Here is a 24,802-nt window from a genome sequence, read left to right on the forward strand (position 1 = left end):
AAAACGCTTTTAAAAATCAGGGCATCAAGGGGCAGCTGCTGGTTGGCTTTAGGCATTAATGAAGTTGAAAAACACAGCTGTTGCTTTGTCTCCCTACATCTTTTTCTTCTATTAAATACTCTCCTTGATTGGACTTGCTTAATATAAGATGTGTCAGAAGTGCACGGGAGACAATGGACACCAATATGATTTTAGATTTTTACACTTTATGCCTAAATCCTGAAATCTTTTTAACAGGAGCTTTTTGAAATGCTGACTTCATTTCTGTAAAAAATATTTATAAATAACTAAAAATTTTGGCATTTCCCGCACAGCTCCCCTCACCTGGTAAAGCTCTAAACCAGAAATAGTTTAATTCTTTAGTGTGTGTGGTTTCTTTGTTTAAGAAAAGCAGTGATGTTGCTTAGGATTTATGCAATGCAGGACTGTTCTTAAAACTCTGAAATACAGGTTATTTGGGAAAACAGAGCTTATATTCACTAAAAAATCAAAGCAAGTCCTTGCTAAGGAAAGTATTTCAGCTTTTGATTTGTCAGAGTTACCCATTTGTTAGCCCATTTAACATGCTCCTGATAATACTAAGATAATACTTAAAAATGTTTACCTTACATTAGTACCCCATTAAGGGCCTGATCTAAAGCCCATTGAAGTTAATAGGAACATTCAGTAGGAACTGAATGCTTTGATCTTTCAACTGTACTTCTTGCACGTTAAAAAAGAAAAATCAAACATGAAAATTGTTCCAGTCAACAGAAACACGGCTGTGCTGTGTCCTACCCCACCCTTCATGGCTCATATTGGATTTGGAGCCTCCTCAAACTGAAATAAAGATTTACAATATCAATTTGGAATGTGTTTTACAGCACCAAGCTATGATGTAGAAAAAAGAAAAAGAGGGTGTTGCTAAAAGGCTTTGGACAAGGAGCTGAAATAAGGGAAGGCTTGGCTGGGTGGCTGAGAGAATATTTGATGTCACCAGTTAGTAGCTGTTGGGTTTGTTTGTTTTTCTTTTTTGTTTGTTTGCTTGTTTGTTTGGTGCCCTGGCATGATTTTAGACAACATTACCTTACTGAAGGTGTTCTTCAAATAATGTAGAGATGTCCTTTTCTTTTGAGGTCCCTTGGAAGATGTGCAGAGGGGGATTTAGGGAAGTGGTTTAGTGGGACTTGGCAATGCTGGGGAATGGTTGGACTCGAGGCTCTTGGAGATCTTTCCCAGCCTAAATGGTGCTGTCATTCCATAACAAGCACAGTATCTTGTGATGTACAGAGTTACTCTGACATTCAGTGAATTTATAAAAATACACAGCAAAGTTTGACTGAATTAACCCCTGGCTGCAGCCCAATAAATGTGGACAGATTGGAAATAACAATTTCAGAGCCTTCACTGGGTATCACCTTACTTCAAAGATACTTTTTCAGAGCTGCAGTTTGCTGCCAGCCTGTGTATTTTGCTTTCTGATGTTCATTGCAAAGCAAAGTAGGCATCTTAAAACTGAAGCAGTGGAAGTTAGAGAGCTGCTCCTATTACACTGCATTGCTTGTGTCTTTATTCTTGTATTGATTATGTATTTATGTCTTGGTTCTCATCCAATGTGGCACTGAGTAGTTACAGAGAGCACAGGCTGGGAATTGTGGGGAGTCTCATTTAATAAGCAAGGAAATTCTCTATACTCATGAGAAGAGATGCAGTACCTGATTTATTTTCCTGTTATTGCCTCTCTCAGCCCTGTGCAGCGAGACATCTTCTCTTTTTTTTTTTTTTTTTTTTTTTTATGGAACTGTATTTTTTCAGCCCATGACTTTTTATTCAGTTGTAGTTAAGGATGTATTTGTGAGGATTACATCACCCTGCAAGGAGCAGTGTGGCTTAGGCTGGGGATCAGGCTGCACATGGAGCATCTGTCGTGGAACAATTCTGCTCAGATACCAGCAAAAAGATTTGAGGTCCCCCTGTCTTTTGGGGGTTTTCTCCTTATTTACATGTCTCAATCTATTAAACTCTCCTCAGCAGCACTGGGATTGTATTTGTTTCTCTAAATGGAGTAGCAGAACTCAGCTATTTCGCAGGAGCTGGTTTATTTCCACTTCTGCAGCCTCTGTTGTTGAATGGTCTGATGCTGAATTTATTAATCTATGCCGTTGCTTGCTCAGGTGTAATCCCTTGTTCAGCCACATTTATTCATCCACTGAAGGATGTGCACATTGGTCCATCATGGCATATTAAAGGTTTGCCTCCTCCTGCCACAGCTGTCATCTCTTTGACCCCCTCAGTAAACTAACAGTCTTCCACATAATTTTGCTTTCATTCAAGTGTAATGCCATTACTGCAGAGGCAGACAGAATGCAATTCTCTAAAGATTTTGTCTCATTCCCTTCTCTTCCAGGGAGGTTAATGTGCTCAGATGATCCCTGCCTTTTCTTTTTGCTCTCTTGCTGCAAGAAGAGCAAAAAACTAGTGCTCCTGGATAATCAGTTTGGACTGGCTTTTGGGGGATGGAGCAGACTGGGAAGATGAACTCACCAGCTGGGTAGAAGCTCTCTTTACCACTTGTGTTTCAAATGCCTTCATTTGTTTTCTTAGCACTTTTTATTTCTACAGCTCTTTACAAAAACGTTGTACAGATGTTTTCCTGAAACAGAAGTAACTGAATCAAAACCTCTTTGCCCAAAACAAGCTGAGCCAGGTTTAAATATTAATGACATGTGGGAATCACTTCAGCCTGAAGTTGAAGCAGTGCTTTGTCCACAGCCATTTGTCTCTGACAAGTGGTACCACTGCAGAAAGCCCCCAGCCTGCAGGGAATGTCTGCAGTGGCAGTGCTTTGCAGCCTGTGGTCACAGCAATCCCTGATTTTGGGAGTAAGAGCTGGGAGAGGATGGTCAGAAATGAGCCAGCCCCAGCAGGAATCCTGTCCCTGAGTGCAGCTTCACTGGATGAACTTACTGTCATTGTCACATCTAATGACTTGGAATGGCATTGATTGCCTCTACTGTACACACTGCTATTTTATCCACTAATTAAGTTAAAAAATCAAATGATCCAGTGATTTGTTGGGTGTAGGGGCTGGTTCTGCACTGCCACAGCCTCTCCTCTGCTGGCTGAACTCTTGTGTGTGATTTGCCAGAGGCTTGCCTGGGTACCAGATGAGTGTATGAGTGTGTGATATGATGCTTTTGATTTTTAATAATCTGATATTAACAGTGGTATTTTGCATTTCCTTATCTGTTGTTGAAACTCCTTTGCATTCAGCTGGTTTTGAACCTCTGATTTCTTACTACATCTCTCTTCCTAATTTTATTTCAGATTCTTTTCAGAGGAATTTTTATGCCGCTTTGGTTAGCAATATGTAGCATTTTTCTCCTTAGCATTTTATAAGTTCAGCTCTTAATAACACATGCTGCTCTAACTTACTCTTTCATCTTTTTGTGTATCTCTTTTTTGTTTCCATTTAAAAGTAACTTTAGCACCTCTTTAAGCCAATTGCATCTTATCCATCCCTTATTTTTCTCCTATCTTTCCTGATGAGGATTCAGTGGAATTACTGTCTTACTTCTTCAAGAAACCTTACAGCCTCATAATAAATCCTTCTTTTGTGGGGAGGAAGAAAAAAAAAATCAACTTGTCTTGTGATTGTAGGTCTGATCTTTGTATCTAAACTTGTGGGATCTGCACATCCTTCCAGGCTCTGGTGTTGACTGACTCTGTGGCAAGGGTAGAATGGGTTTGTCATGTGCCAGCGTGTGGAGAGGCTGGCAGAGGGCTGCTCTGCTCCCAGCTGAGAGCCTGGCACGTGGGCACAGCCAGGTCCTCGTGTGCCACACGCCCTGGGTGCCATTGATCTGTCGCTCTACAAGTGACCCAGTAGGTCAAGGTACTGAGTTCTCACCACAAAAGCTTTGTGCAGTGAATTTAATTTATTCCAAGTCATGCTTGCAAGGGTCTCCTGCTCTTGCTCCAGACACTGCAGATCCCAGATCAGTCTGAGCCAGGCCAGATGCAGTTTTCTCATCTATTTACCCTTTTGTTTAATTGTGTAATGATTATCGTTCCTGCCTTCATAAAGCAAAACATGGGATTTGTTATCTGCGTGGGGATTACACTGATTGGGTTTTCAACGTGCCTCTGTTACATCTGGGTCAGAGCAATGATTAATATTGAAAGAGAGCTTTTGTAACCAGGCTGAAGCTCTGGCACGTGTCCTGAAAAGGCTGCTGTGATTTCTAGAGAGGCTGTGAGGGGCAGAAGTGGGCGTGTGGCAGAGCAAGTGGGATTTGGGCTTGATTGCAAGCAGGTGGAATTTGTCACCCTGGTTGGGCTGATCGGCCTGGGCTTGTCACTGGCAGGAGCAGTGCTCTGGTGGGATGACAGGGAGTGCTTACAGTACTTAGAGAGGACAAAATGAGCTCTGCCAGAGGTTATTCATGTCTCCCTCTGATGAGAGGTCAGGAGGAGCTGTGAGAGGTCTGTGTGGGTCTCACAGGTATCACAGCAGGGTTTTACTGTGTGACCCTGGTGTTAGCCCTTCCCCACTTTGCAGCAGCTGACCTGGGGTTATCATTCTGACCCGAGTTTGCCTGGCTGCAGCCTTTGGGTCTGCCCTGCCTCAGAAATGCCACCAGGATCAAGTGCTTCGACCTTGTGATGGGAGCATCCTGCAAAGAGCCACTCTGGGCATCTCCTGGAGCTGCTCCCGAATCCCTTCACCCCGCACCACGGAGCCTTTGCTGCCTGCTGGGAGCTGCTGATGGCCAGTACAAGTGTGAGGAAGTTGTTTACACGGCTACACATCAGTAGAACGGCAACCACAGGTCCGGCTCTGCGTGTTGGAGCAACTACAAGTGGCCACTGCTCCTCTGGTTTCCCCAAACATCCCACCAGGAGCACGGAGCCGGCGCTCAGCCAGAGCTCAGAGCCTGCTGCAGAACAACCTCACACCTTCCACTGAGCACTCAGGCTCTTGAAAACTAATTAAACACACTCAGCAGCACTTAAGAGGTTTCCAGGTAAGACAGGAGAGTGGCTGCTTTAATAGCAGGAAGCCCTGGTGTGAGCCATCAGCCGTGGTGCAGGAATCTCTCTGATGGGGCTGTTGGTTTGTTCCTCTGCCAATATTTGTGGTCTTAGGCAGCCTTAATTCTGGGATTATTTTACCTCCAAATAATTGAGTTTGCAACCTCAGTGTGTTCTTTTAATTTTATTAGGGACTGGAGAGTAATAAGTTTGCACAATAGTGAATTAGGTTGTGCAGTGGTTTTCTGCTTTTCATTAAATAATTAATTACCAGCTCGTGCTTGTGCACAGGTTGGAGATGTGGCTTGGTTGGGAAGCTTCATCATTGGCTTTCATCTTCAGCACAGAAGAAATGATTTTGCCTGATGGACTCTTCCATGGTCTGTCTCCTGGAGATAAAGTTCTAATTTTCATTTTTGCATTTTTTATGTGAACCTGGCAAATTATTATTGTTTTAAACACCTCTGCTGTCCACATCACAGTAACGTGGGGTTTCTTTCCATTTTTCTGCCTTATCTGCCACAGAAAATACCTGTTTTGCTTGTCAGCTGCAAATGACATCAGGGTAAGAAATGCCTTTCCCTGCATTCCTGTTCCCTGAAGTCTGTAAGGAAATAACTCCAGACTGTCTGTTTTAGCCACTTTTTGCAGCTGTGAAGGAAGTGAACAAAATCTCTTCTGGTTTGCTTTGATGTGCTCCTGAACATCCATTAAGCTACAACTTCAGTGTTGCTGTACGGTGCTAGGATAGAAATAGATCATTTTTCTTATCTCTGCTGTCCTTCTGAGCCTGTTAATGTAGTCTAATCCCAGCGAGTAACCCCAGAGATTTACAGTCAGGAGTGTTTGCAGCAATTCTGCAGAGCCTGTTCTATGCTGTGGTGACATCTCGGTGCTCACTCAGATCCCGCTGGGGCTGGGGAGGAGTCCAGGGAAGAGCACGTTCTAGCCCTGATTCAGAAATGGTAGGTTTGAATTCACAGGAGCAATTGCTGTCAGTCCCAAACGCTGTGCTCAGGATACTGAGGCTGAGGTACTTTATTTGTCAAACGTGGAAATTCGCCCACCTCTTCCTTCAGACTGTGATGTGAATAGTTAATGCAGTGAAATAACTGTTCTTCCTCTGCATGAGCCAGGCAAATGCACTCTGAAAACATATTACTTTTATTTCTGCCTCTTTTTCATCTGCAGTAATAGAATTAAAAGTTTAAATTTCTCCTCTATTCCTCTGTAAATATTTTTCTTACGGTATGAATCAATCCTTGCACCTTATCCTCTCTGCAGCTTACTTCAAGTGGGTTATTGAATTCAGTTATGTAGAAATTGTCACCTTCTCCAGGTTCCCTTGTATTTCTTTTATTAAAGAGTTGAGGCATAACATACCTGAGGTTGAGAACGTCAGTAAAGAGCAGAATTATTAAAATAAATAGAAAAAAGAAAAGTCCATTTGTGTTTAACATGTCCAGTTAAAAATACTGAACAGCAGCTGGACCTGGAAATAAAACCCAGCTGATTTTGGAACAGAAAATGGCACAGGTGATTCTGGCAGGGTGAGTATTGGGTTAAGGTTGGATGTCTTATTCTTGGCTTATTATTTCACTGCTGTGAAATAATTATTGTTCCACGGTTATATATAATAATATAATATATATTATATATTTAATAGTAATAATACAGAAATATATAATAATAATATATATATTATATATTAATTTAGATATAATATAAATTAAATACTATTATTCCACTGTTATATATTAATATTAATAATATATAATAATGTAATATATATTATAGAATATATTAATTTAGATATAATATAAATTAAATACTATGATTCCACTGTTATATATTAAGAGTAATAATATATATAATAATGTAGCATATATTATAGAATATATTAATTTAGATATAATATAAATTAAATACTATGATTCCACTGTTATATATTAAGAGTAATAATATATATAATAATGTAATATATATTATAGAATATATTAATTTATATATAATATAAATTAAATACTATTATTCCACTGTTATATATTAATAGTAATTATATATAATAATGTAATGTAATATAATATAATATAAATTAAATAATATTATCCCACTGTAGATGGATGGGGAGATGATGTGTTTCATTGCACATACAACAAAATATTTCACGTTCTTTTGCTCAGCCCAGGTAAGGCCACACATTTGGATGAGAACCCAACTAAATGGAAGGCTGGTGAACGTCAGATTTTTCTGCTGACTCACAAGTTTGGAGGTGTGGAGAGCAGCCAGGGTGGGACACCTGTGGGCAGGACACTTGTCCATCTGCTGTGTCTGTCCTTTGCCACTGTCACACCTGTGCTGGCCCACGTGGCCCCGGTCGAAGCTGGGATCTGTGCCAGCTGCTCCATACCTTTGTGGAGTGAGGAGATGGCAGATCCTGGTTGCTCCTGTCCCAGGAATCCTTTCTGTGATGAGAAATTTTGCCATGCTTGGGGCAGAATCTGTGCATTTCTCTGTGTGCAAGGTGCCAGCTCTGGAAACATCAGGGCTGAATTCAGTGGCAGGAAAAAAAAAATAAATCCCACAGTCATCAGCGTGTTCCCAGTGCTTTAAAACTGAGCTGTTGTCGGATGGTTTTCATTGATTTATTTATTGAGGAAAGGCTTTTTGGGAACATTGCTGCATATTTAATAAATAATCAAACCTTCAGATAATTAGAGCTAGATCTGGCAGGGCTTTAGCCATCTGTTTAACTATGAAAACGTGAATAGCCTGGTGTTCTTCAGCACTAAACCTGCTTTGTGCTTCCGAGGCTGGTGCTCAGCAGACTGCCAGGATGTTCTTAGGGCTTGTTTTGGGGAAGTGCTAGAGGGGGAAAAAAAAAAAAATCTGTGTTGCATCGGAGAAGTCGACTATAGGATAATCCTTGAGCAAACATCCTTGCCTCCTGAGATATTCCTCAAATTGCTTGAATTGCTTTGTTCAGTGCTGTGTTTGCCTGGAGTTGAGTGGTAATTCCCAGATAATACAAATTTATGAAAGGCATATTTTTGGAAATATATGTTGGAGAACATTTTTCTTTCAAAACGTGCATTTCCCTAGTAACGCTGTTAGGGCTTGGTTTGGTTTTTTTTCCAGTTCTTTCAATGCATTTTTGCCAGTGCAAAACATGTTTTAAAAAAATACTCCTTGCTTATCAGATGTTGACTCAACTTTTATGCTATTAATATTCTTTTACTGCCTTTTTTTTTTTTTAATCTCTTCTGTCTCTGGTCCTTTCCTTCAGTTCCACAGAGCCCACAAATCACCTCATCCCCTCTGTCCATCTTTCCCCTCATTATTGCAAACTCTTCTGCCTCTTCCCATGTTGGCATCTCCTGTTCACCACACTCTGACACATCTGTGCCAATTTATTTTTTAGCTTTTCCTGCTTGTGTTTATATAACACAGACTTGTGAATTCCTCTCCTTTAATGGGTGTGAGAGCATTTAATTGTCTCCTGTTTCATTTTTTCCTGCACGTCAAGTTGATTCAAGGGAAGGGGAAGAGTTTCAAAGATCTGTAGGGTTTTTTTTTTCTGCTGTTGGCTGGTTGTTCCCTGCACCTGGCTCCAGCAGCCTGTTCACCCCAGCAGGACTCACCTGTGAGATATTCAGCATTTCGTGGGATGGAAACAACCTGCAGGGTCTGTTCTGCACTGAGGTCTGCAGCATTTTTTTGGCAATATTTCTATGGATTTCTGTATTTCAAACTCAGTGGATTCCTGTGGAGTTCTGTGGACTCAGATGGGCTCTGCTGGCGGGACTGACGTGAGCAGAGATGGGAACAATATTTCAAACTCACAAGTTGTCTGAGCAGCATTTTGGGTGTAAAATGAGCCTTGAAGGGTGGGAGGTTGTTTTGCTTGCTCTGTCGTGGAGCTTTCGGGGCATAAAATGCAAGTTCAGCCATGTGGCACGGAAGAAAGGGATTTTGTAGAGGTTGGTGGAATTCTGTGATTTCCCTGTAGCACCAGCCTGACCAAGTGAATGAAACCATGGAGATGCTTCCCCAGCAGCCTCTAAATCTCTCAAGTGACAAATCACCCCCACCCTGCCTGCTCTGAGAAATGTTCACTCCTGCACTGTGAATATTTCTGGCCTCTCTCTCTCTACCCAGCAGAAATTATTACAGAGATAATTTTTGGTCTCATCCCTCACTCCTAGCTCAGTGTGATTCTGCCAGGCTCCATCCAGGCCCTGGGAAGGCAGCAGAAAGTTTTTCACTGGCTCACGTTCAGCTCTGGTGTGGTGTTTTTCTGTTGGGTTTAACAGGCTGTGTGCCCCAAATATCCTGGTGGAAATTAATTATGCAAAGTGCACATTTAGTTTTGGACGTCTGGCTAAAGAAATACAAAGTTCATGATCACAGCAGTGCCTGGGTATGGCAAATTTTGGGGTATAGGGTGCTGGGGAAGAAGCTTTGTTCATGCACACAGGTGAGTTAGGGGGTGGTGTGAAGGTTGTTGGGTTTTGTTGCTGCTTGTGTTTGTTTTTTTTCTTTTTAAAGAAACAAATTGGTGTTACTCTGTTTTCTCCAGCAGTTCTCATTACCAACATAGCTATTACAACGTGCTGAGGCTGTTATTTGCCCTCAAGAGCTGAGAGAGTGGAATTTCTGTTCTTTTTAATAATGTGACTTTTACCAGGGCGAGTGGGCTGTGAATTAGTGCTTCATTATGTGCTGACATCAAACAGAGTCCCCACTTCAGAATTACCCACTCAAGAAAACAGCTTAGATTTGGTTGTCTGACTCATTTAGGCACTTGAACATCCTACCAATACAGCATTACACCTAAAGTATATTTAACAAGTTCTGCTCCTTTGAATAACACTGGGTCTGGTGCAGCAATACAGTAAATATTTTCATGGCTATTAAGGGACAATTATGTTTGTAGAGCGTGAATCCTTGTTCTGCAGTTTTCAAAACATGGTAGAATTGCTAACAAACATGTGTTGACAATAAGGAGCAGTTGATAGAAGTGTCATGAGATGCTTGGCTGTTGCTGGACTTGGAGTCAGAAACCTGAATTAAAAAAAAAAAACAGTTGGAAAACTGAATCTTGCTCCTCTCACAGTGAATGTGTTCTGTGTATTACTTAAAAAAAATAAATAGGATTTGGTGTAAGTTCTAGCACTGCCTGCAAATCTTACAAAGTTCCTGTGTACAGAACTGGTGGCTGGGGGTGAAATATCACACAGGTTTCTTGACAAAACACCACATAACTCAGCGCTGCCACACGCCAGCAGCTGTGTGTGTGGAGCAGCTTTGTCATCAGAAATGCTCTGAGTTTTTCATTCACAGCAGGATGTTCTGTGTCTTTCCAAAGCATGGCTGTGCTGTTGGATGTGATCTTGCCCCGTCCCTTCTCTGTCACACGAGATCACAGAACAGAAACATCTGGGAGTTTGTCTTTCTTTGAAAAGACAGGAGTTTGTGAAGGAAGGCAAGGGCCTCCCGTGAAATGGAAAAGGTAAACCCCCTCCCTCCAAATTACCACAATTACAAAATAATAAGGTTCTCAGGCAAAGATATGGGAATGGGAATAACAGTTCTTTACTAGGAAAAAAATTTAAAAAAAAACGTAATTAGTACAAACAAAACTACTGATAGAGTCAGAAACCTGACAGCCTGAGGAGTCAGGGTGTTGGTGATAGTCCAGTTAAATGGTGGCTGCTCCTCCTGCTCCTGGAGTGGCAGATGAAATGCTGCTGAAGCAATGATCCCGTCGAAGGGTGTAGTTCTCTCTGAAGGTCTGGTGATAGAGTAGATGGGCCTGGTCTTCCTCTGGGAATCCAGTGAAGAGGCTGAGCTGCTGTCTCAAGAATTGCTGATTTTATGCAGGTAGGGATGCTTGGCTCCTCCCTCTGGGTGGAGCATCTCACAATGGGATGATGTAACTTCATCAGTCATTCAATGGCCCATTAACAGAAGATATCTCCCCGGAGGGGGAGACATTGTTCTTGGAAAAGATAAGAAAACTGCTCAACAGAGGATACCTGCCCCACCTCCAACAGATGGCACATAGAATATATGCTTATCTTACAAGCCAGGACACAGGTGCTTGCAGTGAATGTGGTCAGCGGGCTCTGAGATGGGTTCTGATTTATTCTTGTATTAAAATGTCCCTGTTCTCAGTCCTGTTTACCTTTCAGAGATGCTGCAGGTCGTGTTTTCCCCTCCTGAATCCACACATCCATGTCTTTAATTGTCCTGAGTATCACAGGAGTGTTCCAGTGCAGCTGTCAGAGGTCTGATACTCACATCACTGTCACTCCACATTCTGGAATCTTTCTCAGCCACTTGGAGTCTCAATGCTTGAGACTGAAAACCTGGCTTCTTAAACAAAAGGAGGGAACCCAGTGGAATAATGCAGATTTCACATCCTTTCTATATGGGTAGGAACTCCTCTTGTTGTTCTCACTCTGGGCAGAATCAAAGACTTTTCAACAAAGCTGAATTGTGGTTTTTTTTCCTCCATTTTATTGCAGTGGCGTGTATATTTCAGTTGATACAACTTTATGGACTTGGTATTAAAGCAATGAGGCAAATACATGTATTAGCAGGGGAAAGGAGAAGAAAATGCTGTTTCAGGACTCAGAAACTGCTAATTTTAAACTTCCTTCTATATGGCAAACTATAAACAGGCAATAAAAACATTTAATTTGCAAATTACAGTTCCAGATTGGTTTTTATGTTGGATTTTTTTTCCCCTTGTAGTCAGGATTTTTGTAACATTTTTACCAAAATATTTTCAGTGGCAGGATTAGAACCTTTGCCTGGTGGGGTTAAGTAATTAAATTGTTAATTTTATCCATGAATAGTTGCTTTTCAGATGAAAGGAGATTAGAAGCAAGGTTTAATAAATGCAAGGAAGAAGTGAAAAGATTAAGGCAAGAGAAACTAATGAAGGCACTTCAGTTTGGTGACCAGTTTGAGAGAGTTTTAAAGATCTGCTGATGAATAAACCAGTCTTTAGTCCAGCAGATAAAATGCAGGAACACTTCATGTATTTCTGGCCTTTTCTCTCACTGATCAGTGGGATATTGTCATCCCATGGGTGCTGGAAAGCATGTCCTATTCTGACTCACCACTCCTCAAAAGCATCTTCTGTCCTGATCTCTGGTCTTTGTTTTCAGTTATATTTTATCTATTGAGACATTTCAGCAGGATGAGATTTCGGAGGGATAAGTTCAATCTGTAAAAGTAAACAAGCTTTGCCATTATTAGCCCATCTTTTTAGGTATTTTATTTACCCTGAGGACTTAATGTCCCTTCCCAATGAGTTCATGTAATAATAAGTTTTTTTTTAGAAGACACAGCTCTCCTCCCTGGTGTTATTGTGCTTGCGATAGTGGCTTTATTAAAAATCAAACAAAAACCTAACAAAGAAGCTCAAGGATAAACAATCACTCTTGATACACTTCCAAACATGCCTGGATTTGACCTTCAGTCCTCTGAACGTGCTGCAGGAGCACCTGAAAATCAGCCCAGCATCGTGTTCAGGAGCAGCCAGTGCTCTGCAAGGTCAGAGATGGGGACTACACTGTGTAATGCTAATGAAGAGCCCTGCTCCTGTTTTGCATCCTGATTTTTCGTTATTCATTTCAAAGCTGTGGCAGACAAGAGAATACAGAAGTTTGTAGAGAAACTAAGTGCTGGTATTTTGGCAGCTGTGTGATGAGTCTGGTAGTTGAGCTGCTCTGGAAGGTGGGGTGGGGAGCTTCCTGCTAATTTGTGGAAAATGATTCTGTTATTGTAGCATGGCTTGTATTCTCCATTTTTGGATGGATATGCATTGCTTCTTGTTTCTTCAAAAACTGCTTTTCTGTGATAACAGTCTTCACCTGCAATCAGTGTTTAATCATTCCAATTTTTACAACACTGGAACAGCCCAAATTGCAGAGCTGTGGTGGGTCCTCACTGGGTACCTCTGGAATGATTTCCTTCCCAGTCCTCCAGCACGTCCCACATCCCTTCCCAAGGTGCTCCCAGCCCAATCCCATCCTGCCCAGAGGATTTGTTGGACAACACAAAGACAAGGAAGGTTCTGAAGTTGCAATAAATGAACACAGGGGCTTAAAACCCCCATTTCAGTTATGGAAATGGTATTATTGAAGATTTATGCCTTCTCATGGTTGTGATGTAAGAGGGCAAAATGTGGTTAAATTAATTTTTTTTGTAAAATATTAATTCTGTGGGGGTGATTCATCCTGAAACAGAACAGTGTGTGTTCTCTGAGGTGCTGTCAGCTCCTGGTTTTTCCTTCCATGGCTCTGAGGAATGGTGTTGGGGCAGCTGATGAATGTATAATGTTACGGGAGAAAGAGCAAGGTGCTGGAAAGGCCTGAAACAAAATTTAAGGCTGTGCTGTTTTGATCCCTGAGCGAAATTAGTTTGGCTGGGGTTGTATGTGACTTCTCTGTCATGTCCAGCAAAAGGATCTGAGTTTATTCTGAGGATACCTGCGTGGAAATTCTCTTGGAAAGCTGAAAACAGCCCTTCTAAGAAATATTCCTGTGAACTTTATGTGCACTAACAAAGGACTGTACATCGCTCTCTTACTGCAGCATTTTTTAAAGGAAGCATTGAAATTCTGATCGCTCTTATTCAGTGTTCTCCCTGTAACAGCTGTTGCTTTGCAGTAATAAAAAATGCTGTATTTTGGGGAAATAGCTGCTGTTGGTCAACTCACTGCTCCTATTATGCTTGGTTATAAAGACAGCCTTATTTAAAGACTGTGTTAGTTTAGCATCCTATACAAGGTTATAAACAATTTTTTTTTTTAAATTGTCGTCTGTTCTGTTATGGAAAAATATATGGCTTATTTATGGAAAAGCTTTTGTTACTGTAGGATTTTGATCTTGGCTTGTATTACATGTTGTATTTCACTTAGTTTAAGGGTATAATGGGGCCCAACTTTCTTTGATCTTGACTCACCAGGTAGAGGGAAAACCGGTATAAATTTATGATAAAATACTTAAATTTATGGAAACTGAAGTGTTTGCTTCCTCCCAAGAAGTGCTGTTCAGTGCTGTGTGTGATTTTTGGGGTGTCCCGTGCAAGGCCAGGAGATGGACTCAATAATCTCTGCCCCCTGAGGGTGTCCTGTGATCCTTACACAGCTTAAAATAATCCCAGAGACCCGAGGCCAGTCAGAGCAGAGCACTGGGTCAGCACATCGAGGTGCAAAGCTTTGGCTTAGTGATGCTTCAGGGGATTCTCCTGCAGGAATGTGATCCAGGAGGTTCCTTGCTCTTGGGAAAGATCCATATCTGTTTTCTGAATAGCTGTTATTAATGTTATTTTACATTGGAATGGGAGCTTGATGCTGTGTTCATCATAGCCTTCATCTCCAAAGAAGCAGTGGATTAAGGACCTATTTTTAAGTCACTGGCTCCCTTTTGGTTATCAAAGTCAGGGTAGCAGAAGCCAGGCATAAGAGCAAAATTAGCCACAGGATCTGATCAATTATCTCACTGCAGATTGGGTCCCTTAAGCCCTAATTCTGTCATCCCACCTCGTGCCAGGCAGCCTTTTCTTCTGCAAGGGCTGTGGTGGTTCTGCCGGTTTCAGATGCAGACCGAGAGATGGGAGGTCAGGATTTCAGAGTGCCAGGATTTCAGAGTGTCAGTGTCCTGTCTGTTGGTGTTTCCTGACGTGCTGCTCACTGCTGTTCCCCGTGCAGATGTGGAGAGCTCCAGGACGAGGATGAGGAGCGCGGTGTCGGTGCGCGAGGGCCAGGGGGTCGTGCTGCTCTGCGGGACCCCGCCCCGGGCTGGAGGTAAGGGGGACCCCCGAGGTGATGGGGCTGGGCAGCATCCCTGGGAAGGTAAAATCACAATTATAACAAAATCTGAGTTCTGAAGTAAAAGCAGGGAGAAAAAAATCAAAAACAAAGGAGGGGGGAGGGAAGTATTTAAGAGGATTTACTTTTATCTTGAAATGCGTTTCTCGTCCCTGGTAATTTCTGTGCACTTAATGTGTCTGATTTTTATGGGATTTCCTGTAATTAATGGAGTATCTTCTGGAGTTACATTCTGCCCAATTTCACAATTGCTGGGCCTCAATGAATCCAGTTTTCCCTGTGAGCAGAGAATTGCAGAGAGTAAATGGTTGTCTTGAACAGTGCTGGTGTCTGCCTGTGTTCTTGCAATCAAGACATTCTGTGGTGGGATGGAATGATGCTGTGTAATTTAAACCACTGCTGCACTGAGGGAGTGAGAAAAGTGGGTATACGGATTCTTGGTGGACCAAAAGCTGCAAGTGCATTTCTTCCCTCATTCTACATCTTCAGTTTTTGACTAATTGCTATTGAGCCTCAAGTAATACCTGAAAGGAACTGGTTTTATTGTTTTTAATTGATACGGAGTGTCATTATTGAAGGGCTGTGATGTTAAACATTAGATCTGATTGCAAAGACAAGGTAATAAAAGCTAGACATTATATTCAATAATATAGGTGTTGTGGCCTCATAAATTTGGCAGAGTCCAAGCAGACACAGCCATAAAGTGGCAATTTTACAACTGTCTGAGCTTGCAGAATTTTTTCCCCTCTAAACTGATACATACTCTTAAATCATCTTTATAGCCTTGCAACAGCTTTGTCTTTCAGCAGCTGAGGAAATGGGTCCTTCTCCCAGCTACCTCTAAGAATTAGAATGATTGCATTTTCCTTCTAGATGCAGTCCAAGGCCTGAACTGCCCCAGCTGTTGCTACAGCTGTGTCCTGTGTGTGGGTTTACACCCAGAGGTGATGGCCAAGCTGAGGCAACGCTGCCTGACTCTGGCAAGGTTTAAGTTTGAGGTGTGGAACAGGAGGTGATGCCAGACGTGCTCATGGTGCTGAGAACAGTGGTTGGAAGAGGTGAGAATTCCTCTTGCAGTCAGCAGATGGGAGATGATTGACACCCCCACAGTAATTGAGGTATTCATGCAAAAACAGAGCTGAGCTCTCCCAGAATTACCAAATGGGATTGAGAACTGGTACCAGAATTATTTCAAATCCTTGAATCTGTCTGAGAGTTGGAGGATTAACTGTTAAAGTTTTCTGGAGATGTGGAGCAAGGTGGAAAAATACCCCTCTCTTTTCTTCACTGAGATAAAGCTGTAGCAAGGTGACATCCAACACGCAGGGTGGGATGCAGGGCAGGAAGTCTGGGATAAAACATCCAGCCAGGAAGCAGAAGTGGTTTGTTAGGAAGGGCAGGGATGGTTTAGGACCAGCTGACGTGGCCTAAGGGATGTTCAGCCCTTTCCAGATCAGTGATCTGACTTTTTTTTTTTTTACTTGGAGTCTGTTTTTATTGCGCTGAGCTATCGAATAATTCCAGACAGTACTAATTCTAAAAACCTTCTCCACCAGCTTGTTTCCTCTCCCCCTGTAGCCCCCAAAATACTCTGCTTTTGTTTTCTGGTGTGTTGTGCAGTTTCTAAGAGCTTGCTAACTTAATTGCACTTATTTCTTGCATTCTCTGTAAAGAGTTTGCAAGAAGAGACTTGATTAAATAGTGATTATTCCTCCGTGTACAGCATCCCAGTTACAATAGGAACCAATGCTCATCCCCAAAGAAATGCCAGCTCACAGTATGGAAAAAGAAAATTGCTTCCCTTCTGCAATTTATCATATTTATTTCTTTGCTTATCTTGGGCACAGATATTTCCATAAGTCATATGAATGTCCCTTTTCAACGGGGAGCAGATTATTCCTGCATTTGGCAGTGGTTTTGTCCTTTTGAGTGTGCAGTTCCAGCTCCTCTGGGCTGTGGACATCCAACATTAAACCAACAGTGAGGCTCCACTTAGGAATCACAAAGCACTCCAATACTTCCTTTAGAGCTACTACATTTCCCCTTTCTGGAAATTAAATAAAATTCCCTCTTCTAGCAGTCTTGTTTGGGATTTACTGAGTGGAAGATTTGGTAAATGACTGGATTTGAGTGTGAAGACATTTTCCCCAAAATATTTTTCTGATCCAGGCTGGTTTTATGTTAAATGCTCTAAGTTGTATCATAATTGAGCAGTGATGTTTGGATAATTAAGATGGTCATCTGTCATCGTTCTGCATGGCAATACTTCTGGATCTTTGAATTCTGTTGCAGGGAACTTGTTAAAATACCCTTTTTTTTTGCCACCAAAAATCAATAAATCATCTCACCCACATGCTCAAAAGGTAAAATAACATCAAAAATGGACTTATGTAGCTCTCCTGCTACTTTTCCAGTTGTTACAACCTTCAAATTGCACTGAAATCTCTACAGCTATTTTCACTTTTTACTGTGTTACTGTGATGTCTTTAATGGTTTTAAAGGGCTGTCGATCCAACAAACATCTCAATATCCCAGACTTAATGTTGGACACAGTTAATGTGCAGCTGGTTAAAAAATGTTCATGTGATGCTAATTTTTGCCCATTCTGCCAAGAATGGGAAAAGCTAGACATATGGAGATCTAAAAATGATTTTTCTCTGCTACTGATTTTGTTCCAAAATTGGTATCTAACGAGTGACAAAGCCCTCAGTAAAGCAAATCTGAGTTCCTGTAGGGTTTTACCTCCTGTTACTACTGTACTGTATTGTGATTATTGTGTAGCTTGTCTTCAGCTGTTATTTCTGTTCCTGTATATTGTGATTTATATTTGTTTAGTAGTCAGTTTTCCTCAGCTGACATTGATTTTGGATTTATGAGGTATATCTGCTCTTTGAGAGAGGAGCAGGCAATGAGGCATGGTCCTTTTGTGTTGTCTGGGGTGGTTTAAAACTGCTTTATACACAGAGAAAAAGATGATTTTTCATGGTAGAAGTGAAGATTTGCTCGATGGTTATTTGAACATTTTCAACAAATTTTAGTTTGCCTGGAAAAACACAACATTAGTTTTACGTTGGTGTACTTCCTGCTGCATTATTCCCATGGGGAATGTGACCATAACCCAAGAGAACTTAAATAAATAACAAGAATTTTGTGGAGCTGACGAGCTGTTGCTTGGAAATTGCAAGGAAATTCTGCTTTATTCCTAATTAGCCTTGTGTGCTCTGTGTTCCTGTTTCGTGCAGTATGGCAGGGATGTTCCTACATGGATAAAGCAGCAAGGATTTGTCCTCCCTCTTCACACAACTCCCTGATAAATGTCCATTTAATCCATAAATGAGGCAGGATTTGAAGGGCAGGGATCAATTCAGCTCACAGCATATTGTGTCGGAGTTGTGACATGCTGATAGGAAATAATATTAGATCATGGAAGAATAGATCCCAATTTATTGCTCAGTGTTTGCTGTGACAAATCCTTCACTGAATAATGTCATGTCTGTTCCAAATGAGTGTTTAGACTTGCAAATTTTTGCTCGTGCCTCTCGTATTGCCATTTGGAGACCTGCAAGTTCCAGCAGGGCTCTGCTTCATGAATAACATGGCATGGAAAGAGTCTCAGATGCCAGAAATATTTGGATGCTGCGATTGCTTCTCTTCTGCAGCTCTCGAATAGCAACATGCCATATTTTCAGGGAACTGTAAGAATTAATTTTACGTATTTGGCTTTGGAAGCGTTTTCTACCTTTAAAGCAAAAACAGGTGCGAGTCCAGAATAGGATTTCTGTCCTACTGCACATCAGTGGTTTGGGTTGGAAGAAACCTTAAAGATCTGATTCCACCCCTTGGGCAGGGACACCTTCCACTGTCCCAGGCTGCTCCAAGCCCTGCCCAGCCTGGCCTTGGGCACTGCCAGGGATCCAGGGGCAGCCCCAGCTGCTCTGGGCACCTGTGCCAGGGCTGCCCACCCTCACAGGGAGGAATTCCTGATATCCCATCTAAACCTGCCTTTCCCCATCCTGGATCTGCACTTTGCTTCCTGCTGTCATTGCAGGCTGTGGGTGACACACGTCTGGGCATCAGCGATAAATCACACTTGCAGAGCTTCTTGCACAAAAATGTCTTTTGAGGAGAGTGGTACCTTGAATATTGTAAGAGCATTGGCCTTGAAAATGGTTCCATAGTGTTCCTGTGCTATTTCAATCTGCCAAGGAGAAATGGCATTTTTATTTAAAAACATATTTTTCAATAGTCCTGCTGGTGTCATCATCATCATCTGCACAAATTTCAGCTGACACTTTGAAATCAAATGGTACCTGAGAGACACTTATGTTTGTCCATATGAGGGGAAATAATAGATGTTCACAGCTGGATCTTCCAGTGATTTCTATCTGCCCGAGCATTATTTTCACCACCAGTACCACACCAGTGCTGCAGAGACACTCTGCTGTGCACTTTGTCAAATTCAGTCTTTCTGAAGCACTTTTTTCTTTTGATAAACCTGTGTTCCAGGCTGAGATTAATATATCTTATTTATATACTTGTGCACCATCTTCAGTTGCTTTGTAGTGCATGTTTTTAAGCTGACACAGAGGTGGATAAACGACCTTAGAAGCTTTTAGCAGTTTCTAACCCCAAAATCTTACAGAGCTCTTTAACTCCACATTCCATTGTGGGATGTCTCTTGGAAGAATGGGGAGATGGAAAGAAAAAGGGAGAAGTAGATGAGGAAGAATCAAATTGCAAGAAAAAAATTCAAGTTGAACCTTCTCACGTAGACAGTCCCAGGTATCTCAGTTCTGCCTTGGGGAAAAAAGGAGAAAACTGGAGACAATAACTGCATTTGGCCCTCCACCAAGTTTATTTTTATCCCTAAATTGTGACTGTGGAATGTTTCTCCTCCAGCTCTTTATTATCTTCTCTACTAAAATATTTGGGTTTTTCTTTGCAAACAGGATAATTGATTAGGGGGAGGTGGCTTCAGTCCCAGCACACAGCTGATCCCAGCACTCAGAACAAGAGTGCTGAAAGGAATTTTTGTTTTTCACAAGGGTTTTATGAAGTACTTTCTCTTACAAGAGTGCAAAAGTACCAAATGAAAGTGTCATTAAGTACTGCTGCCACGTATAAATATTGGTGCTTTACTTTGAAAATTGACTTCTGGTTATTTCCATTAGTTTCCCTTGGTTTATGTCCCTAATATTTAACATTCACTAGAAATCAGATTTATTTTAGTTCAGCAATAAACTAAACTATCGCCTATTTTATCCTCAAAATTATTATGGGCAGGAAGCAATTTAAAATACTTCCAGCTATTGAAAAAAGCACAACAGAGTTCTGGAAATGCTCTCAGCAATTAAATGTAAAGTTCTAGGGAGGTGATTAAAAGAACAGTTTGTCACTTGAAATGGATGTGGCTAATGGGGCTGTATTTACATATTGCTTCCTAAAGCACTTTCTTACTTTTTTTCTGCCTGCTTCCAGAGTGGGAGCAGCAGTGCTCAGGGCCAGGACTCTTGTAATGACACAGCCAGTCTGGAACAATTAGTGCAGAAATGTGATGAGGAGAAACCAATCCGTCTCCTGCACAGCTCCAGGGGAACCAAAGTGGGGATTTTTATTCAGCCCTGGCAGCCAAGTGCAGCAGAGCTGTTCTGTCAGGCTCTCATTAGCAGCTGGGCTGCCCTGGGAGCACCCAGGGGTGTTGCAGCTGCCAGCTGAGGAGCACTTTGGGATGGAAAGGCATGTTCAGGCTCAGAGCTGCTCTGGCTGGTGGTCCCTGGCCAGCAGGCAGGGCCACGTGCTGAGCCCCTCTCCAGGGAATCCTTGGGGCTGGACTGACCAGGAGGGGGTTGGTGTTAATAAAGAAATCAGCTGCCAGCCTGGAACATCTGTTTCCCAAGGATGAGCTGAGAAACGACGGTGCTTTAATTGCAGTGGTGAGCTTTTGGGATGATTTAGAAAAGCTCCAGGAATTATTTAGTGTAGGGAACAAGTGGCTGTTTGACATCCCTGTGGCAGCTGATCCTTGTGTGCAGTTACCTCTTGGCCAGTTCCATGGCTGTGCTCTGGGCTGGGGGACAGCAGAAAAAAAAAATACAATTCAGTATTTTTGAAGAATTACATCTGTTTTTACATCAAACTAAAGCTCATTCCAAAATCAAAATAACAAGTGCACTCCTACCCCGTTTCATTCAAAAATGAATATCGGGTGTTAGCCTGGAGTAGGAAGCTTGCAGCCTCAGCTGAAACATTTCAATATTCTCATTAAGTGAGTAGATTGGAATTGCAAGATATCGTGTGTGTTTGTGTCTCACTGCTCTCATTGTTCTGGGCTGTTCCATACACACAAGTTGCATGCCTGATTACCTGCACAGCAGGCTGAAAATTGATCTGGTACATTTTAGCTATAAAATAATTCACCTTTTATGCCAAAACAATTAATGTTATACATTAGTTTCAAATCAAGAGTGTCGCCATTATACTCCGGAATAAAATTAATTTCTGGGGATACATTCTTCATTTCTTGTCCATAAGCGGGACTTGCATTCCCATCACGCAGTTTACATTTGGTATAAACAAAAATTCAGCCAAAAAGAGTTCTTCTGCAGAGTTCAGATGAAATTTCAGTGGTTGGGAAAACACTGCACCTATTTCAAGGAGATCTCACTGTCTCACATCACTCCGGGAGGCCACAGTTCAAGCCCTGCTATAGAGGTTTTGTAATTGTCATTATTTTGATATAGAGAACATGAACAAAAAGTAAATATCAACCCTGTTTGTTCTCTGAAGTGTGACTGCAGCTAAAGACTTCTTCATTATCAGTGATAGAGCTACTTGAATGCCAGCAGCCCAGGATCCCCCTTGGAAATGCAGTCTGAGCCTTGGTTTGGTTTGTTTTTCCCAGCTGCACATACCAAGGATAGTTTTTAATTCCTGAGCATTGAATATGTGCAGGAATATACCCTAAACCCTTGAAATTATGTACAGTTTTATCTCAAATAATACTCTAAGCTGGTTTTTCATTGCCAAAATGCTGCCATATCTGACAGGGGCACCTCGTGACATTTTAAGCTCCAGTTTACACATATGTTATGGGAGCACATAAACACCTTGTCCTACGCCTCCAGGGCAGAAGGTTTTTATTTTGGAAAGCAACCTTTAACGTTTGCCAGAAGAAAGGAGGGAGATGTTACTTGGTTTGTGGCACAGGGAAGGTAACACCCAGAGCTGGGTGGTGGGGGCTGGCCCAGGGCAGGATGGGGTGCTCAAGGTGCTGAACTAAGAGCAGGAAAATCGGCCCGAGTGAGAAAGGAAAACTATTAAGGAGAAGCTTGAAGTGATTTATGTAAAATAAAACAAATTCTACCCCTGGGAGCACTCACATCCCATTATCCCAGTCCCACAGCAGTGTAATCCAAGGATTTGCCTGCAGAGAGGTGAGTGAGGACAGTTTGCACCCCAGAGCATCCTCTGGGACCTTAATGCACTTTTACCTCATTAATTAATTTTCCTGCTTTTAGGTAATTTGTTTGCACTTTCCCAGAGGTTCCTGTGCAGACAGCCAGAGCTGCAGCAGTGATAAATGGACATTTTTGTGGGTGATTGTCCCACAAAATCCAGCCTGAATGCTCAGTGTGAGCTCCCAGAGCTCCTCCCTCCTGAGGGAGTGATGCTCATCCACAAACTGCTCCCTCTTCTGCCATTTCATCACACTTGGAGCTGAAATTGGGCCAAATGATGAACTAATTGGTTTCTGCCTTAATTAGGGAGTCTGTTATTATCCTCTCAAAATCAGTGTTACTTTGCCATCACTTTTAACCTAAGGTAGATCATAAAAATAATCAAAAATAGCTGTTTGCTGCAGATTTCCATGTTTTTAATTGCAGTTTCTGTCATTGCTAAATTCTGTCTGATTAGTTTCTTGGAAACAGTTTTCCAGGAGCCACGTGGCATCCTGTGGGATAGGCAAAGAGCCATTTGGAGACAAAAAATTCCTGGATACTTCAGCTTTTCCTTGTGTCTCTGCCACAGAATATTGTGAAATCAGAGTTGGAGAAGTGCATGAAATAATTGGGATTTGGGGTATCAGTGATTGACATGAAAGTTCTTTATGTTTTGATGGTTGGTTTTTTCTATTTGTTTGGGTTTTTTTTGGATTTTTGGGGTTTTTTTAAACCTTGAAGTATCGTTCAGTCTGCTCCATGCTCCCCAAAATCAAGAATGTTCATTTCTTACCAACTTTATTTCTGTAAACACCCACTTAGCTAATTCAAGTCCAGTCAGTTTGGAACATTTTAAATCTGGTTCAGAAGAACATTGTTCACATCACTTACTTGTGGCTGTTTTAGAAGTCTCATTTAGGTGTGAGTTATGGGGCTGGCAGGTAGATATTAAGCAGGTGTAAAAAAATGATGGGCCAGAAGACAAGGAGCAAGAGCTGGCATTATTTATGCAAAGAGTGGATAAAATTAACTTTGTGAATTGTCCTACTCCTTTTGATCATAGCTCTGTGTGGCTTTTTTTGCCCCCTAAACTTCTGCTTTTCCAACTTCGTGAAGTTAATTACAGTTTGAGATTTCCACCACTGCTGTTGTCACTTAAATTCTGTTTACAAGAAGTAAAATCACCCTGCTTCTGTAAATGATCTCCCAGTGAAGTGTTTCAGTCTCCCTTAGAAGAAATGTGTCATTTCTTTAAGTTCTGTGTTTCTAAAATTCTTTATACATAATTTAAAGCCATATTTTCAAAAAGACATGCATAAGCTTAAGGCTTGACTTCAAACATAGTTAAAAACCAATTAATGTGTGGGTTTTACCCCATTATGTTCCTTTAGCAACAGTAATTTGGGTTTTTTTAAGGTTCATAAATAGCAGGAAATGACCCTGGTAAACCTCAAAAGCCATGGTGATTTAATTGTTGAATTTCATAAAGAATTCAGGTTTTAAAATGACAGGTAATTTTATAAGCATTTTTTTAATTTGAGCACTTAGGTGCACAAAAGGCCTGGAACAGTGTGAACGTGCTGAGTGTGTTGGAAACTGCACAGTAAATAATAATCAAATAATGCAAAATAAAGAGAAGCCGCCAACCAAGACGTAGTAAACAAATAAAAATTGAGTAATAACTGTAATTTCCAATACCTTATCCATGTATGGTCGCCAAATAAGGAAAAAATGCATTGGAAAGCAAAGGCTTAGAAGTCAGAGGAAGCCCAGGAGAGACATATTACTTCCATTTATAACAGAAAATCAACTGAAAACTTGTAATTGACAGAAAGGGAGTGAGTTTGTGTCCCTGGAGGTGCCCTAAGATCAGCAACAGGCAAATGGTGTAAACATAATAAATCACACAACAAGTTGTTTAATATGATTTTTTTTCTTCCTTTTTTTTTTTTTTTTTTTGGAAAATAAGAGTGCAATTTTGTAAAAGACAATAAATATAAAGTGAGGTGGTGGGGCACAGGGGATAGAATTGTCCCCAGCCTTTTTTAAGGGAGTCAATGAAAATAAGTGTTGAGTGGGGAATTAGGTTTCCAGGGGTGTTTATTCATGGGTTGGAGGACCCAGTTAAACTGGAATCCACTTTGCATGGCTGCCATCATCCCAGTGCCTTGTTCACTCTTGACTTAACCCAATATCACAGCAATGAAATGAAGCTGCTTCTTTTCCTGCTGCATCTCCAGATCTCCACGCTGTTCTGGACATCTTTTTTCTTTTTATTTCCTCCTTTTTTTTTTTAAGCATAAAATAATATTTTGAGCAAGGAAACACAGGTGGTTCAATAAATAGCAGAAGCAGTAAAGCCTGGTGTCACCCCCTGCTGCCTTGTGGGTGTCTGAGTTTGGCGTGGAGCTGAAAATTGAGTTTTTTGGGTCCCTAACTTGGTGTGCAGCCCCTCCCTCAGCCCTGAGATCACTCTCTCCACCCAGCTCTTCTGCAGAAAGAG

General features: G+C 41.5%; 1 protein-coding gene across 3 annotated transcripts in view; it reads left to right on the plus strand.

The window, feature by feature from the left end:
* Positions 1-24,802, plus strand: part of CNTN3 (contactin 3) — a 100,128-nt gene that overhangs the window by 33,070 nt on the left and 42,256 nt on the right. For all 3 annotated transcript variants that reach the window (XM_053989501.1, XM_053989500.1, XM_053989502.1), the window contains one exon: positions 14,741-14,836. In XM_053989501.1, the coding sequence (XP_053845476.1) occupies positions 14,741-14,836 (96 nt within the window). The remainder of the gene's footprint in view (positions 1-14,740; positions 14,837-24,802) is intronic.

Source organism: Vidua macroura, chromosome 13 (assembly GCF_024509145.1).
Source record: "Vidua macroura isolate BioBank_ID:100142 chromosome 13, ASM2450914v1, whole genome shotgun sequence".
NCBI lineage: Eukaryota > Metazoa > Chordata > Aves > Passeriformes > Viduidae > Vidua > Vidua macroura.